Source organism: Cyrtonyx montezumae, unplaced genomic scaffold (assembly GCF_038088225.1).
Source record: "Cyrtonyx montezumae isolate F1298 unplaced genomic scaffold, pur_monq_1.0 scaffold_7, whole genome shotgun sequence".
Taxonomy (NCBI): Eukaryota; Metazoa; Chordata; class Aves; order Galliformes; family Odontophoridae; genus Cyrtonyx; species Cyrtonyx montezumae.
In genome coordinates this window covers 10697076-10716569 of record NW_027072078.1, presented here as the reverse complement: position 1 = coordinate 10716569, position 19494 = coordinate 10697076, and the positions used below count along the sequence as shown (strand labels likewise).

Below are 19494 nucleotides of genomic sequence, written 5' to 3'. Positions count from 1 at the left end.
AGAGGAAACAAAAGCAAAGCAAAAAAGAACATTCAGCAGAAATAAGAGTCAATGGTTTTTATTGCTTCTGGTGTCAAAATAGAAAAGTCAATTCAGTCACCACCATTTGGGCTATTACTGGAGATAACTTGGAGACTTACCATCATCTGTGATACTCACAGCTTTTGCATTCCTGGAATCCTCAAAGGATGGAGAATGATTGGATGATAGACATCACAGCCATTTTTGTTGAGTCCTGTGAAGCAAAGTACAATACTTTAGTTAGAGACCTTTTTAAAAAATTAAACGTATTCTTTGACACAGAGATTGTGAAGCTCAAAAGCATTCTAACTAAGTAGTTGAAAAGTCTTCTGGCTTTTTATTATGTAGTGTCTTGAACACCACATCCTATTGTTTTTCCTTGGCCAACTTCATCTGACCCGCTTTGTACTTACTCCTTCTCATACAATTTTTTCAGATCAGTTTGAAGGCTGATCTGAAGTCCAAAGTTCAGTATTCTCTTTCCTGACTTTTGCTCCATGTTCCTCTGAACTGGTTTCTGACCCTTAGTCACAATTGATTTCACCTCTCACCTCAAAGCTGAATATAATTCCACTTTTATATGAGAGTTACATCATTTCTGTGCTTCTGTTTTCTCTTAATGTAACATCTTTAATATATATGTATATTCCAAAAATTGTGTATGTATGTAGTCATTAGATTATCTCATGACTTCTCTCTACTGTAAACATCATGCTCTGCATAGAATCCTCTTTGCTCTGCAGTAGCTGTCGGAGCTTTATCAAAGACAACAGGGAACTTTCTCATACTATAAAGAAACCTTAAGTTTTTAGACTGAAGAGATTTGACATTCTGGTGTTTTGTGAAGCATTACATCATGGTGGGGGAGGGACTGGGAGGGAGGGATGAGAGGGTATATTACTAGACAAATGCCACATTAAGTTTTGCAGTGCAACTATAACTGAGAACTGATTTGTGTATCTTTCTCAGTCAGCTTCATAAAATGCAAATTCACAGAGAGTGGCAAAGTACCACAGTCTCTATCTACGGTGAGAAATGCCTCCTGGTTGATTACTCCTTCAAACAAATAAAATAAAAAAACAGCAAACAAAGAAACAAACAAAAACCCAAAACAAACCAAAAAAAAAAACCAACCTACAAAGTCTCAACCCTGTCTACAGTATGCAGAAACTAGCCAGTGGCTAGGTATCCTGGCATATGGGGTTACTGCGCTCTTTTCTTGAGCATTCTTTTGTTACACTCAGACTAATGTGGATGAGAAATATCTGATCCTTCAACTTGAGTGACTCCTTCCTTATCCATACAATTTTCTCTCTGAGGTTACTAGAAGTTAGTATAGACCCTGTGCTCAGGTTATGGTGGTTCCAATCCTAATTCAGTTTCTGATATGCTGCAAAAAATCAGAGAAGATGACCGTGGCCTAAATATAGAAGCACAGTCACTAGGGTAAAAGAATGCTTTTAGGATCCCCAGAAGATAAAATGGGGTCTCAGTTATGTGCCCATCGGAGAATGTAATCCCTGTGTCAGAAGGTCTTCTGCTATTCCATACCTATGCTGGTGTTCCCCACAACCACAGGTGCCTTTGGATACTTGGCTTTCAGCTCCAGAAGCTCCTTCAGACTAGAGGGGGAAATCCATGTTGATTTCTTATTGGAGAAAATTATAGTTTTTCTTTGCTGTTCTTGAGCCATTCTCTGTGGTGAAAATGATAAAGCTTTGTTGGTTTTGATTAATGTCAACATATACAATTCTATTACTATCTAGGACGCTATAATAATAAACGATGAAACATTAATAGGGGTTCTAGATCTGAGGTTTATATAGTGCTGTACAATGCTGAGTTCTTACAACTATGTGACTGCTAAGGGCCAACTAGATAACTTTTCAAGAGACACTAGACTAGTGGTAGGTTAGTCTAATGTTTTCCTTTCTCTTGCTCTGAAAGTTTCCCTTTGTATACAATGTAATAAATAAGAGAGCAATCTGATCTGATTTAGAAGGAAATCAAGATGCCAAAATCTCACTGCGTAAGTGAAATACACGTATTCTGTCAGTGAGAGGATCACTGTATCACCACCTGCCAGATGTCTCCTATCTCTCTTGCTAGACCCTGATTAGTTTCTATGATAGTTTCTTTTTTTTAAATAAAAGTAGCTTCTTTCTCATTTATCTGCAAGAACTGATTTGTTTGGAAATACAGTCTCCTAGGGCTGGTTGATCAGTACTTGCAATTTATTTATTTACTTTTAAAGGGTTTCTAAGGCACCTTCTGTCATACAAGGCTAGATTTATCCCTTTATTCCACTGAGAATACCACATATGTTCTTAGCATATTCAGCAAGTACTACATGGAATCATGACTTCAAAATATGGAAAAGGGACCACTGAAAAACTTTTTTGTTTTTGTTTTTGCAAACAAAGTAGTGAACACATAGACCGGTTGGCAAATGGAAGGACTACTGCAATTATGAATTGGTTTTCTATGTAAAAGACCTGCCTGAAACACATGTAAAAAGGAGCATTGTGCTTGTGGACTCAGTCACAATTAGTGGTTGGGTATTGCTTTGTCATAGAAGAATCTGTCACTAATATTGCTCTCCAGATCTTCACAGCTGTATTTTGAGCCAAGCATTTATTTTATGTGCTTTTTCCAGTATCCACACATTTAATGCATATCATAGAATGGCTTGGGTTGAAAAGGACCTTACAGATCTAGTTCTAACCCCTGTGTCATGGGCAGGGCTGCCATCCACTGATCAGATTATACAGTTCTCCAATTCATCAAGTAGTTTCACATAGAGCTTATGGCCAACCTATTTAAATTGGCTGAGAGCTTGCAAAAGACTTCAACAGAATTTGAACAAACTCAGCATAAACATTCTAGGCCACACTCAGACCTCATATAGCCTGAAGAAACAGATCACTCCTCCTGGCAACTTAATCTGAACATGCCGAACAGATGACACTATCTCCTTCCTTGATGAACAGTTTTTTTAGTTATGAACAGTTTAGCAAAGATGTTTAGACAAGTATAAAAGTTGCAAAATATCCACTTAATGCTTGCATTCTTACAGCATGAATCTCCCAATTGCAAATCAAGAAGCAGAAAGTTAAATCTGCCCTCGACCTTAGGAGACATAAAGAAACTTAAACCTCACTATGCATGTTCTGCACTGAGATTCTATCTTTAAAAACAGAACATGTACTCTGTAACTTGAAGTGATTACAAAGTTAACTGCCATAAAGTACCGTTCTGTAAAGCAAAGAATTAGGCTTTGGCTTCCCAGGATGCTAATGAACTTCTGAGTCCCTCAGGTGGTTGCATAATAGCAGTGAGAAGTACACAGGAATATTTGCAACAAGAGTACGAATAAGAAATTTCACAATAAGCTTTTGAAATATGAGGATTAAAAAAATATAATAATAATCAGCCTGAACCTGCCTGCTTGGTCTCTACTTGATCTGGTCTGGTAACACCCTATTCTATCATTTTCACAGCTCTCTTCTCTTGCCACAGGTCATGCAGCACTTTACATATCCTCCTTTCAAGTTTTCATCTGCTCTGTGACTTTCTAATAACTAATGCCCTAATTGCCCTTTTCCCTCTCCATCCTTTCTCATGTGTAAGTCAGCCCAATCTCAGGTTGCCAGATGGAAGGAAACAGTGGGTCCTGTGGTCATTTGAATCCAACAGAGAATGACAAGACAAAAAAGACTGAGCAGTTAATCTGGGAACTTTCCAATGAAAGGCTGTGTGCCACACAAAGGTCTGAAATTAAATGGCTCTCAGTAAGGAGATGCTCCAGGAAAACAGTTGAAACATTTCTATTCTGGAGAGGCAAACCATTTCTTTCTTGAAAATATAAACAATTTGGAATGTTGATGACATACAAATTATCCACATCAAAATGCTTCAGTATGTATGATGAAAAATGCTTTTTTTCTATTTATCTGAGGATGGAGTCATCATGACTATAGTATTTGCAGGAACTCAGTCATGCTTGCATGACCGAGAAAGTTAAAGATGAAATATGAGTACTTCCTACTGTTAGTTCAGGAGGAAATATAAATTCTTGTGTTGGATCCATGGGTAGGAATTCTTCCAGATTGCAAAGACCTGAACGAATCTGCAAAGAAATTGGAGTAAAAATGGAGAGTGAATATTTTCAGAGTAAGTTGAAAGTCTGGCAAAATATGAGATTCTTTGCTGAAGTGACACTGAGTTTTGACACTTTATGGGTTGAATTCCATCCAAAAATTTGAGATGGACAAATTGATTTTTAATGTTTAGTTATGTTACACCTATTCACAAACTGCAGCAAGACAGGAGGCAGTCACAATAAGTACTCTCGAGCCTTTGCTTAAATTCCATCAAGAGTCAAGAACGATCTTACAGTATTTCCTGAAACCAATCACAGCAAATGTGTTACATGAATGGGTGAAATATCTACTGAGGGAAAAAAAACAGTGCCGGATGCTATAGCTACGCTCTTTTCATTGACTGTGACTTGGAATGAACTGTCTGACACAGTTTGAGATGACAACAAACAATGTAGTAGTCCATCTGACCTGACTTTCTGCTGAAGTCTCTCTACCTTTTCAAGAACTGAATCGCTGGCAACACATCACAAAAAAAAAGCTCTTTCTGTACTTGCTTATAGACGCAACTTTTCTGTTGAGGCCACTCATGAGGTTATGCATTCTCTGAGTTTTCAGTAGTTTACATGAAAAGAGACTGTTCCCAGTACTGATTAGGATTTTATGCCTCATTGATTTATCATCAGAATTAAAAACCTTTTCAGACTAGAAAGCAACAAGTCTCAAGTCTCTTCATCAATGAAAGAAAGAGACTGACATACCCTAGTCTTATCCCTTTCCCAAGCAGTCATTTCCTCTCATCACTCTGAACCATAACTACACTAGCTACAAGACCTGCCTCTGAATGACCAAGTCTAGTCTACTGACTGACTCCACTGATCAAATGGCAATAAATTCCAGTTGTCCCTTCATAATAGCTAAGCAACAGTTATTTAATTTTAATGAAAGCAATCAAAAGGAATATAAATTGGTGAAAGCCAAGCAAGAGAACAAAAAAGAAGTGCTGTTTTATAACCAGCAACTACTGCATTGCTAGATTTGTGCTTCATACAACTGTGTCAAAAACTGGCCAACAATTCAAGTACTTACACAGGCAGAGACAATACATTTAGGTGCACAAACAAACATTCAGTTACAGCCCGTGCAGCTCTAAGATTTTTCACTGCTAAAATAGGTTTGCCTTCAATCACTGAGGACATTTTACTTTAGAGAGTTACTTTACAGTTCCTTAAAGTTTTTCAGCCAGGATAATTATGTCCATGGAACTCAACTTCCCATCACAAAACAAGGAAGTGTTGCATTGGGGCACTGTGGTCTCTTCTTGCAGGTGGATAAACACAACAAATTGCCTTAGTCTACTGGAGTTCCTACAAGTACTCTTATTGATCCCTTGGACTTTTATCAGAAGGTGATTTTTAAAGAATGACATATGCAAAGTAAGAATAAAACGTTATTTTTCCCTTCTTTCTTACTGTTTTCAAGCAAATCCAATATATCTATTACAGTAGAATGTAGAAGACACTTTTTCCTTAAAGATCTTGCACCCACTAACACACAGTAAGGTTTATGAAAACTTTTAGAAGCACAAAATAATACTGCACAGGGATAGCTTTGTTTCCCTGTGAGTTGGCGTCCCAAGAACACACAAACAAGCCATGCTGATGGCTGTAGAACTTCTGTTAAAGGAACTCAACTTCACATTAAAACCAGCTTTTCTAAGGAGACCGTCTCACTTCAAGCTTTCTTCTTCACAGAACACAGACGACTTAAATGTGTAACAGGGAGGTCCACACTCTCACTGAAAAGAGTCACTAAATAAGTCATGCCTCCCTGCACTGTAATCTTCATTCTGACTAAACAGAAACACAGGTAAGTTTGTGCTTCCTTTCTCCAGCACCCAAACCATGAAATTCAGTCTGGGTAAAACATCCAAGGACAGAAAAGAATGGCCCATTTCTACAGATTTTGTAAAGCAAATAGGAGGTAATGAAAAAACAAACAAAACAAAACAAAACAAAACAAAACAAAAAAAACAACACATTCAGTGTATCTTATCCGAACTCCTGTAGAAGTTGAGCACCCAGGTTCTTCCTGATCTAAGCAACACTGTCCAGTTTCTCTCATTTGGCAACATGTTTGCTCCTAAAGAAATCATATCCTGTTCTATAAAACCAACGTAGCAACTTCATGGTTTATTTGTAAATTATCACCTTGATTTTTCCTGTTCCAAAGCAGATTTATTTATTCAGGCAATAAGCTGGTCCAGGAGACCTCTTGAACCTTGGGGCCCATAGGAGTGACTTCCTTTTCGGTACCTGAGTGTCCTTACCCATAAGGTGAATGGAAAAAAGCTAACAATTATTTCAGTGGCACTCAGATCAAAGTGACTGAAGTTGATGTAAAGGATTCTTCTGTTCATTGCAAGAGTACGTGCAAAGTTAAAGACAGCAGTGACTGTAAGTACTTAGCACATTTGAAAAACAAAGAGAAAGATTTTTCAAAAACTCAACCGAAAAGAATTTCCAAATTAAGCTAGGTTTCAGACAGGTACTTCAGGAAGGCTCAGAATTTTCAGATCCCAACAACGATCTCCAAATAACAAACACATTCAAAAGCATTGACCTACCCTAGCAAAAGATGCGTAGCTGTCTATAATTGGTCTGTATCCAGTGCAACGGCATAAATTACCTGAAATAAACCACATAATGAAGCGTAAGAGATTTTAACAATGTTTGGAAGCACCGGCAGAATGTGGAATGGCCTGGGATGAAATCTGTAGATATGAAATTTTGAAAATTATGTCCCTAATTCCCTAATAGGAAAAATCATATCTGCAAAAATAAGAAATACTACTTTAATAGTGATTATGATACATGATTAAAATTCTTTATTTTAGAAAAATCTATTTTTACAAATGTATGGCAAAAATAAATGACAAAAAGCATCTAAGTGTAAATACTATGATTACTCTACTACTATTGCTACTACAATCACTGCAATCTTTGGATTTTATAAGCCAATAAAAAATCTGCTGCTGTTGGCCACTACCATGGTTTTCATACACAATTAATAGCAGTAGGAAAATCTCTGCTGGAATTTCTGGTGCTTCTTGCACGAAGTTAAAACTGTTTATTGGGAGGCATCAATTATTTTGGGAACTATGGGATTAGTAGCAAATTTGCAATTACAAAGTGAGCTCAAGTTGCTTCATCTATCATAGTAAATCTTCAAGAGTCAACATACAATGTCATATCCTATCTTCCCTGCAACTATCTGTTAAAATTTTTAATTGGGATTTTACATTATTGGTATGTGAAGTACTTATACTGAAGACAAAAAAGAATCTATTTTGATTATATTGATTGTGACACTGAAATCATGTTGCATATTGAGGCAGGTTACGGAAGGCTATAAAAACAGTCTGTTCTAAATGCAGAGATTTTCAGAAATACATAGTCAGGACTCAATGACTTTGAGATGTTAGACCACAGCAGTTATGACAAAACACACTCTGAAACATCACCTACTGCTTTTGAGTCAAATCATACTTGCTACCCCAGTTAATATTTATTGTCACATTTTACTTTTTAAAATTTAGTGTCAGAGACATACCATCCAAAGCAGAAATTATCTGTTCCATCGAAGGTTTCACATGATTTCTCAGTAAAGCATATATGGACATCACCATTCCAGGGGTGCAGAAGCCACACTGGGAGCCAGGGCATTTGGCAAGTCTTTCCTAGAACAAAACATATGGCTTCACTGGCTTTCTGAATAACCATTTTCAGGTTTGTCATCAACAGACAATAGACCAGTAGAGGCTTTTTTTTTAATTATCCTCCCATGACCATTCATGAAAAAATTCCCTGAGCAATCATCTAATTAAAAGATAATACTATATATCAGTATTACAGTTCGACACACATGACTTTAATTCCTTGACATGAAAGCCAAATGGGAGGACAAGACTTTCAGTTTAAATATCAACAATAACGACAAAGGCCAGAACATAACAACTCATCCATCAAAGCTTCATCGCAGACCAATCCCAGAGTCAATATCCTTGGAAAACCAATATAGAGAAAAAAGAGAATATACAGAAAACATTCTTAAATCAATGTGGTCAGACCACGATTTTCAGGGACAAGGTAGACTGAAGGAAGTATAGATCTGATCTATTTCAAAGGAAATCTCCAGCACACAGGGAAAAGGTGCCTAATTGAATATCAGTCAATCTAGTTGCCACCTGGGGTAACTCTACAACATAAGCAGCATGTTGTCCTCTATGAGCTCACTAGATACCATGCTGGTATAATAACTGAAACTGAGCAGTGCTCTTTGTTTTTCTCAGTCCTTTCTGAAAATTGCCACACTACAAAAAACAGGAATGGACAGGGCCATGTTGAGGAGATTGTGATATAATCCCCGCAAGGCAGTACATTAGGGCAAACACCTTCCATGCTCCTTATTCTGTTCCCTGTACCCACACCAGACCAACAACAACACAGCAGTTGCTACCTGAATTCCCAATAACTCCTGACCATCTAAAAAGATCAGACAAAACGCAGTCTCTAGAACTCTTTCAGAGATTCTGTATTGTATGAACTCACAGTACCTTTTCACAAATCCCATCTCCTTTACAGACATAGGATGATAATATGATTTTCCTGTTCTATGTGTATTACACCATCCGGTGTGCTCTCACCTGAATTGGATTAATCCTGTTTTTTTATGCTTCCAACCCCTTCCACAGTAGTAACAGCAGCACCATGCAGTGAGCATATGGAGAGCAGGCAGGAGTTGGCAGGATGGTGTCTTTGAGATGTAGAGGAGAACTGCGGGTTAAATAGCTTTGTCATATGGGTCATGGAGGAGGAAATAAAGGGTGTATACTCCAGCTACTGGGCTATAAAGACACGTGGAAAGAATGCACAAGAATACAAAGTCCTGCACTTGGACTGTGAGAGCGTGCACGTTGTTCCTACCGGTATTTCTTTCTATGCACGAAGCAATAAGCTTTCTTAATTAAAGAAGAGAAAGGTTAAGTTCAGAAAAAAATTACCATATGCTCCATTAAAACCTGAGGAGTAGAGTTGGATGTGAGAAAGTTAAACAAAACATTTCTAAATGACCTAAGTTTTGAGAGTCAGGGAGAGAAAGAAATTAGAACTTCTAATCTGGTCTAAACAAAACTGTACAATCATAACATAATGTGTTCATTGCTGAAGTTCACAAAGATTTTAGCTATGATTATGGGAAATGTCTAGCAAAGACTTATTGACAGTGACATATATTCAAATAAGCACGAGAGTCAGAGGAAGCAGATGATAAAAGGGCTGCAGAAATCTCAAATTATAAAGAACACAATTTTAAAAATATCAGTTCTCCACAAAGGTGGGGTAGGGGTTTTTGTATTTGTTCGTTTGTTTGTTTGTTTTGTTCTGCTTTATTGTTTGTGGTGGTTTTTGTTGTTTTTACTTGTTTGGGGGTTTCTTTTGCAAAATTTGAGATCTCAGTCTGTTACTGCATCATAGCAGGACCAACTATGCAATATCTTCTGTAGAGAAAAACTATAGGTAAGGCTTTTAAATATGTACCAGAATTCCCCAAAATCTGTCTAAATTGAAAGGAACCATGTTCAGGTGAACACAAGTTTTCCCAAACATCAGTGTGAGGATACCGTATCTTCTTGGCAACTGGATCATATGTAGATAACATCACAGTGCATGCACCACAGCCTCCTACTCCACAGCCATATTTTGTTCCTGAGAGATGGACTGCAAAAGGAGACTGTTAAAGAAACAAAATACAACATGCAGAAGACACCTTTTCTTTATATTATGCTGAGTCTACTTTGTTTAATGTACATTAGCAAAATTGGAGGGATCTTCCATCCAGACAGCTCCAGACACACACAAAAAAAGCATACAAGATAGATGAAAATAAAGCAAATTAAGAGATAAGAAGGGTAAGAACTGAGAGAAATGAGTGCAAGGCAAAATTCTAACACAGAGGTTTTCAGTCTCAATGGTCAATACCTGGTAAAGCCCCAAAATACTGAAATTGAGTACCCTGTAATTGGAACATGTTGAAGAAATGCAGCAATAGGTTCTCTTAGGAGCCTTACCTGTAACACTTTCTTAAGCCTTATACATAATTATCTGTATCTTCTTTTCCAAAACAGTCACAACAGATTTCATTATGTTTCCATTGCTGCTTCCTGAACATGAAAGGAGTATAGTATCCCAAAAAGAGTATAGTGCTCACACGAACAAGACTAAGTTCTGTATAAAAGGACTTTCTCCATTGTGTGCCTCAGTATAAAAGTTCCACTGTCAATTCACATGCAGTGAATTCACATGGTGCCATGCAGTCCATGGAATCTACTGAATCATTTCATCTTAGCTCCTACATCCTTCAGTATGATATGTACAGTCTTATTACTCTTCCCACTGGGTAAGTACATTTGGATCCATTTTTCTTACTGGTAATAGATCATGTTTACAAACTAATTTTGTCATGTTTCTATATGTTACTACACTCAGTGCAATTTTTGTCCTCTTAAGCATTCCCAATAGTAATGAATATGTAATCATAATAGTAATCATAACAGTAATCCTACTGTGCTTGACTGTTAAAAATATGCTGATTATTCCACTGAATGCTTGAACAATGCAAGCTAATAAAAAAGCTACAGCTTGTAAAGTATTTTCCACTACTGCCTTTCTCCACTTAATCTTTACATTAATGTTGTTTTGCTTCCACCATGGAAGGATCTCAAATGCTAAATTAATTTTGCAACCTGCATGGCATTGTTTTACTTAGAATAAATCACTGAAGTCAATAGAGTCCTGACATCAGTTTAGGAACCTGAAAAATTCCAACTGACAGAAAATTAAGATAAGAAGATAGTAAGAACTCCTTAAGGGACTGGGGCCTAAAAAAATGGTTTACTATAAAAGAAGTTGTTTGTTTATTTCTTCAGTTATGATTTTAATGGCAAATGAACTCAAAGGTTTTTTGTTGTTTGAGAAACTGTAAAGCAGCATTTAGGCAAGACCTAGAACAGTTATACTTCAGAAATGTTAAACACACATAACCAAATAATGCACATAAAGCATTGGATTGCTGTGCCATTAAATATATTTCTTACTTCTACTTATTGTTCTGTTCCCAACAAATCATATTAATCCTCAATTATAGCTCTTTACAGAATTGTAGAATTCAAAGGCAGAGCTCAAACAAAAGGATACGTTTCTTTCTTAGATAATAAAGGAATAATTCTTCAGGATCTGCCTGTTTCTCAATTACCTATGTCATGGAAAAAAAAGAGAGAGAGATTATGTGTTAGGGAGTGGATATAAGCTTCTCACAAGGATTAACCATGATATTGAAATGCTGTGATCGTGGATTAAGGAGGTCTGTTTGTTCAGCAACAGGATCCTGACACTTGATCACAATCTACGGATGTATCAATGAATGTGTCAGATAGTACTGGTGAAATATATCCTTTGAAGTAATAGAAATTGTGGTTTATTCAGAAAAGTGAGAGGGAGGGGAGGCTAAGTAAATACTGGATGGAAAAGAATAGACTAGATCTTTTCACTAGATTCTTTGTTGACTCATATCAGCATGAATCAGAAATCTCCTAGTTTTAAAGCCACACACTTGTGTGTATGAAAATACTGTGTATTTTTATCTCTGTGAAGGCAGTACTAAACCTTGTCTTCAGAAAGTATAAAAACATACTTTAGGACCTATCAACGCAGAATGAAGAGAGATCTCAATTCAGGTTCCCTTGACAGTTTGGCTATATCAGCAGTATGCTCCAATTCACCAGCTTCAACTAGTTCAGGAACACTGTTTTGTGGAATTCAGAGATTACTAAAAGTGCTACAGTAAACTCTCAGCTTCATCAAAGAAGGGAACAAACAGCATAGGAAGTGTTTTGAGTTTCAAAAATATTTTCACCTAAGATGAAGGGATGGTAATAATTTAGGCTATTTACAATCATGTTTTTTCAAAATGTTGAACCCCTTTTTCTCAATCCACCCAAAATCAGGATTTTTTTTTTTAACTCTTTTTAACTCTTGCTCAAGAGAATATTGACCAAACAAGGGAAAAAAAACACAGAAACCTTTTTTTCTTTAACAAATAAGTCAAATTCTTTCATTTCAGCTGTTATATATATTGGGTGATATGTTTATATGTTAATAGGAACTCATTTTTTCTTGAACTGGAAAATCAGAAAAGCTGACAAAATATTAGATGAAGATGACAAAATATTAGAAAATGAAATGTGAGATTTTGACATTTAGAAAAAAGAATCAACCTTTAATTTTCTTCTGCTAAATTTCTGAAACCATACTAGCAAATAGCACATCCTTCTACTAGTGGTGTTCACTCCAAATACATCGACTTTGAGGATGCTACTGTAAATTTTTAGTAAATAGTAACTAATTGTAATTCTAAAATTTTCATGCAATGTAGTATAAAGTCACTAACACAACAAACTGCTTTTTATGGCTGCCTAGAAAATACTGAATTAAGACAAAAATAACAGTTATAGAGATGAGATCTTGAAACTTCTCTCAGATAACTTCATGCTTAAATGTGATTTCTTAAAATGGCAATTTAAAAATCCTTAGTCTTGTACTGAAACCATAAAGAAATAATAAAAAAGAAATAAAGAAAATTAATTTTCCAAAGGAAAGAAAATAACATTTAAAAACTTACCTTCTTGCCATTCACAAAAAATACAAGGTCATCTGACTGTTGGTCATGGTAAGCCATGCTGCCACATTAATATCTGAAAAAAAGTTTTATACAGTGAGAAATTAATGAAATGCTACATGCTCCTTATCTAGTTCGTATGATTCTGACTCAAGTCAACTAAACCTGCTCTGTGTCCCACAGATTATCAAATCAAGTAGACAGGGAGGAGCCAGTGTAAGGTATCCATTTTCACAGCAAGTAATGTATTTTAAGGTGCTAGTGCACCAATTTTTTTACTTGAACTCTGCAGTCTAACTCTGCAGTCTAGTCTTCTCTGGTGAGGTGAAAAACTTTGAAAATAAGATCCGCTCTAACTCTAACTTTGTAACCTAAGTAGATCTGTTGTAGGGCACTTCTGGGTTTTAAATACAACTTCAAGGCTTCTTTTTAATGTTATGAACTGTAGAATAGATGCCTAAAGCTAAAACCTGTGCTTTTCATTTAGTCTATCACTGATAGGCATTATAGTTAGTGTTTTCCTGTAATCATGTTTTCAACAGAATCAGGATTACTACTGAACACATTGTAAAATTTCCTACTGATATCTCTATGCTTAATAGCCTGATTGCTGTCATTGCCATTATGAGTTGATTACACCTTATATGATATACCATATGTGCTAAGTTTATAGAGAAAGATATTCCAAATTCTGATTTGGTACTCTAGAATCTTGTTTAGTTACTCTGGATTCGCATTTAGTAAACAAGGTCATTAATCTCAAAATGCTTCATTACAGCTGGCTTGTTTTTTTTTTAAGAAAATTTATGTGCATGACTTTCAAAGTCTTCTCTTTTTTAAATGTATATGTCACTTTTTTATACTATACAGCAAACGTATCTCTCTCATTTAGAAACAGTTTAGGATTGCAAGACAAAGTAGTCAGTTCCCTTTCTTTTTATCACTCTCCATTGGGAGGAAATTATTCCCAGCAGAGGTACGTGTTGATTCTTTAGTATTGTAGCCCCTGAAGTATGTCATGCGAATTATCACAATGAAAAACTGAAGTTGTGAGGTACTGTAGGCAAAAGCCCTAATGAATTCTGCTAACTGCAGCACTACTGTGGTATTTTTCATGTGTTGCACATACAATATACAGGATTAAAGGACAAGAAGAGAAATAACCCTATCTAATACTGGACTTTGGCAATCCAACATCTATCTTTTAGAGCACCAAAAATCAGAACTAATTCCCTGTATGTTAGGAATTTAAGATTCTCCAGACATAGCTTGGGTGTGATGAGAGTAGAGACTTACAGAAATACTTCCTTACCATAAAAACAAGAAAAAAGTTTTTACCTGCCATTTCCAGTTTGCATGTTTCTGTACAATGTATATTAACATGTCTATAGCCATCCAATGCACCATGCCTTTGGAGACCTAACGCTTTGCTTATGTAGCTCCTTGAGTCTGCAAATCTTTAATACTAAAAGTATAACAACAAAAACACACAAAAAACAAACAAACAAACAAACAAAAAACCCACCTCCTGAACACTTGTATATTCCAACAAAAATTTATTTAATAACATCCCTCATAGGCACATTGTCTACAAAAGGATGTTTAATAGCTTCCATGCAGTTTTTCAAATATCTTAAAGCCAGGAGACTGTTTAATATCTTTCAATTAAAAAAAAATCCACAAGAACAGGTATTTAGTATATAGCTACGTTTTACTGAGACAAAGAGAAAACATAGTCACTTGTAAAGCAACAGGGAGGAATCTTTGCTAATAGTAGCTGAGAAATACTGATAAGTAGATGTGATCTGTACTGCAGATAGCAAGCACAGGTCTAGAACATGATGAATTTCGGGAGTACAAACAGGTAGGGCAACATCATTGCCTGTAAGAGTTGGGCCATAATTTGTACAGTAATTGACTTGCCTGAATTTACCAGCATGTATTATGATGCATAGGTACTAAGGAGAGTCACAGACAGTGGACTTTCCCCAATTCATTAATTTATTATGCTTCCTGTTTCATCAAATCCTGGGATTTACCTTTAGTCTGGAGCTACTACTGACATGTGGGGTTGTAAATCACCTCTAACAAGCTCACATTCTTTCAGATGACCAGCTATAAGCTTTTTGGCCTGCAGTTACAATGTCACACCTTCTAGTTGCATGCTCTCCTATGTCTCTGTTGTCCTAACATGTCCAGAATAGCACTTGATCCCTAGGTTTAAGCACATGAATTTCACCCACTCACAGAGATACAGAGACACAAATTGCAACAGTAAATATTTAATATTTTAATAGCCAAAACAAAGGAAGTCTGACCAGCTAGCATGGTTTCCTTCACAACTTCAATATCTACTCATAAAAAGTAATGAAAGGCAAGAAGAGAAAACAGACTGTGGTAAACTGAGGAGAAGTGAAATGAGAGACTGCAGGCTGATGCGTCAAATCAATTAGAGCCATTAATTTTCATTATAAATAGCAGTAAGGAATAATTGATACGGAGGTTCACTTGACTCACATGTTAAATGTGTGATTGTGCAACTTTATGAAAGAACCTACTACAATTATTTCAAGTGTTACTTTGTGTAACATACACACATACACTGAAAAAGTGCCAATTTTTCTGTGTTACCATGCATCTTATATCAAAGTCCCAAATACAAATGCCACAGACTTCTGGTCATTTTTGGGTATGTGTGAACACGTTCAGAATTGAAATATCAACTTTGCACTTCGATAAGAGGAAAGGCTGAAGTTTTCAGTGAGTTCAGTTCTAGGGACTATAACATTGAAATCAGAAAACCATGACTAGTGCATTCATAATACATTAATATATTTGATGTAATTTCTTGATCTAGTCTTATATTACAAATACATACATACTTCAAATTTAATAACATTAAAATTTCTGTTACTATTCTAAACCATGTTGCTTTATATTTTCCCATCTCCAGCTGCTACTACTTGTGTGCTGCCTAGGCATCAGATGACCAATATCGGCAGATAACTACTGCTGTTTTTAAATTGTTTTTTGTTGTTGTTGTTCTGTTTGTTTTTGTCATTTTTTATCACAGTAATGCTCAGGAGTGAAAGGAAAGCTTTTAACTGTACTATCATTGCTCAATATAGTGCTGAGAAAAGAATTAAGCACAGTCTAAAAATCTTTTCCAGAGACAGGTTCATCCAGGCCCCTATATAAAAGCATACTGAATTCCATGTGAATTTTCCCACTAAGTCCAGTGGCTTTTGAACTGCTCCATGATAGAAAGAAAGCCTTAATGGGAAACTACATCTAAGTGACTCTTCTGGCTTTGAGGATAAAATTAGTCCGTATAGATCAGTCACACCAATTTGTCTGGCATAGCAAAAGAAAATAATAACATGAAGATGTCTGTACCAAGACAAACCTAAACTGACTTTACCATAAATCAGAGCATGACTTGAAATCAAAAACAGACTGAATTAAATAAATGAAGTTCTAATTTTTCAACAAAGATCACTGCACAGACCCTGCACTGCAAGACTTAAATCTCAGGAATATTAGCTGAAGCTTCTCAAAAATCAAGTAATATGAAGTACATAAATGTAATAAATGTTAGTAAGAAATCTAACATACCTTTATAATACATTCTAACTTTCTTCTCCTGCAGATGATTAACTGATCTTTCTGGGGCTGCAGTGCAACAGAGCCATTCCAGCAGACCCTTCTTGTGGAATATGTATGTTTGGAAATATATTTTTAATAATTAAATGTTGTCACTGAAGTGGTGCAATCTATAGCAGACAGAGAATAAAGACCGAGAGAAGAGTAATGTGTTTTTTTTTTTAATATGTTTCTATTCTGAAAATGAGAAAATATTTTATGTGAGTTGATTAGTGTGTATTGGAGCAGGAAATCAGTAGTTGGAATTCTGTTCAGGTCTCATGCACTCTGGCCCAAAGAGTGGAGGAAGCATATTCATCATTCGTAATCTAAGAAAACAAACAAAATAAGAAAAGAATTACATGTTAATATTGTTCGACTGACAAACTTCCAATATTGTTCTTATCAGGTGGCTCTAAGTTACCAGTAGGGTGTTCCACAGAAGATACCCACAGATGATCTCTGGAAGGAATGTAAAACTGGGGTCAAGATGAAACAGGCACAGAGAAGCATGGATTTGTGGGCCTCACCTCCTGCAAAGTCTTGTGATGAAAGCAAGTCCACAGACCTATTGATTTTGGTGTCAGTGACATCTACCACAATCAAAGAAATACTAAGAGAGTAACCTGTAAATGAGAGCTCAGAAGTGGCTTTGGCATGGAAACAAAGGTTCAGGGCACAGTCTGGATGCACAAACTGGCCAGGACTTTGCTTCACAGATTTTATAGACTAACTATAAACTTAAGTAGAAAAAGAATGGCTTTAACAGTGGGAATAAAAAGACTACAATAAACAGTTGCAGAAAACAGTAGATCTGAAGGGTCAGGTTTATGAAAAATGTATTACTTCATTTATTTTTCTTCTGTATTCTTTTGTTAGCTCTGCCTTTCTCTGGACACAGCAAGGAGCACCACAAAGAGGTGACAGTGCCAGAGTGGAAGTTACCTTGAAGAAGGATGAAGCTGCTTGGAGACCGATCTAGCATCCAGTGTACACTGGTAATATGAATTATTTGAATCTCTATGGAATTTGCCATGCAGAAGTAAAGAGAAGGCTTCAGGAAGAGAAGGGATTGAAAAAAAAAATGCTTTTAAGGGAATGAAAGATTATACAAAATCAGATAAATTCCAGACAAGTGCTTGAAAGGAATTTGCTGGAATAACTTATTTGTTTGAGATCTGCTACAGATGTTTCAGATCCAAGAAGTTGTCAGTGGAAGGGACAGTATGATATTGCACTATATAAGGTATTTCCAGCTGGAAACATCTTAGGCTCTTCACCATTCAGGGGTGCCAAAAGCTAATCTTGTTCTATTTACTCAGAGAAAATTAAACAGACCATTCCTCCACCTTGCTATTACCATCTTAGTAAAGTCATCCATGCAGGCAGCTCGTATTTGTTCAGCAGTCAGAGGGCTGTTCAGTGTGAAGGTCTTTTTCAGTCCTCTTTCATTCCTCACAGAAGTTATTGCATCCCTCAATGCAAAGAACACAGAGCATCCCAAGAAAAGTCCTGCCTCGCCTAACCCCTGAAAAAAAAAGTTTGAGCAAATGAGAGAAATGCATGCCGTAGCAATACCAACTGAAAAGCTCAGATGTTGTGACTCAGAGTGTTTTATTCTTTAGTATGCTTTTCTTAAATTTAGAGGAAGCATCAAGTCTGCTGCTGCTGGATGCTTCCAGTGACCTAACAAGGTTGGCTTCAGATACTGGCTTTTGATTTTAAAATCTTTTTGGCTTCTTGTTGAACTGAAATTTAGATAAAATGACAGATTAAATTAAAACAATCTGAATCCAGGAACAGATACAGCTAAGAAAGAAGCCTGAACTCAAGCTAATTCTGTGTAGACAAGGAAACACTGACCTTGGTAGTCTTTACATTCTCTCACTGACTCAGACATAAGATTCACATTTGCTCCTTATCTCAAAAGTAGGTCAAATCTATACTTCTTCAGGATACTTTGTACTGAAATACTGAGTATTTTAATCTGAGTTTAATTAAGATCTTGCAATTGTAATCTGCTTTCTACAATTTCAGAACCAAACATCTTCCCCAAACATGCTGCATGAATACAGAATCACACTTAGAACAAATTCTGAGGGTAATTACAGATGTTCACAGAAAAGGGTAAAAACTGTTTGAAGAGGGATATTAGCATCAGCTTTATAAAATCAACTACGTAACCACATAATGTAAACACAAATTAAAAAAAAATCTTATTATGTGTCACAAACACAACTTTAAACAATTTTAAAGGACTTATTTGTTCTTCAATAACTTTCACCGTAAAAACATGCTTATTCCTCCTGTATGCTATTTTACTCAATTCTAAAAGCGGAACTAATACCTAAAGCAGATGAAATTTTGCAGAACTGCCTTCATCTTGATTTACCATTACTACTTGCAACTGACAAGAATATTTACTGGTGTAAATTGAAGCAATGATTCTACTGCTGAATATTTGAGCCTATCTTACATACACATTCCTATTTCTTATCACTTAACACACACAAGCTGCATACTCTCACTGTCGTGATCCTTTCTCCATCAATTTCTTGATTATTTTCATTCTAACCCCTCAGTCTATCACTATAATTAAAATTTTTAAATTATGTTGCAGATTCTGTGTATGGCTTGTTAACAAAACCCTGTAATTATTACCTGCAAACCATGAAAGCTATGCAGCGAAAAGTTCTGTCTGTGACTAGACCAACAATTCCTTATCCAATGAATAATCCACCCTTCAAATCCATATCTCTCCAATTTAGAGATACAGATGTGATGGGGCAACCATGTCAAAAACCTTGCAGAAGTCTAGTTAGACGGCTTCTTTCTGTTCCCTGATGCCATCACTCCATCGTAGAAGATCACTGCATTGGTCAAGCATGACCTTCCCCTGTGAAGCCGTGCTGGCTGTTTTAGATCAACTGACTGTTCCTCATGTGCTTCAATGTGTCTTCCAGGAGGATCTGTTGCATGATCTTCCCAGTCACAGAGG

General features: G+C 36.3%; 1 protein-coding gene and 1 pseudogene across 1 annotated transcript in view; both read right to left on the bottom strand.

The window, feature by feature from the left end:
• LOC136057602 (aldehyde oxidase 2-like) overlaps nucleotides 1-12958 on the bottom strand; it is a 36841-nt pseudogene extending 23883 nt beyond the window's left edge.
• Nucleotides 12959-15120: 2162 nt separating this feature from the next.
• The window catches only part of AOX1 (aldehyde oxidase 1), a 40119-nt gene continuing 35745 nt past the window's right edge, over nucleotides 15121-19494 (bottom strand). Inside the window, exons 34-35 of the mRNA XM_065750370.1 lie at nucleotides 17857-18024; nucleotides 15121-16825 (exon numbers count right to left, since the gene is read on the bottom strand). Coding sequence (XP_065606442.1) covers nucleotides 16769-16825; nucleotides 17857-18024 — 225 coding nt within the window. The 3' untranslated portion in view covers nucleotides 15121-16768. The remainder of the gene's footprint in view (nucleotides 16826-17856; nucleotides 18025-19494) is intronic.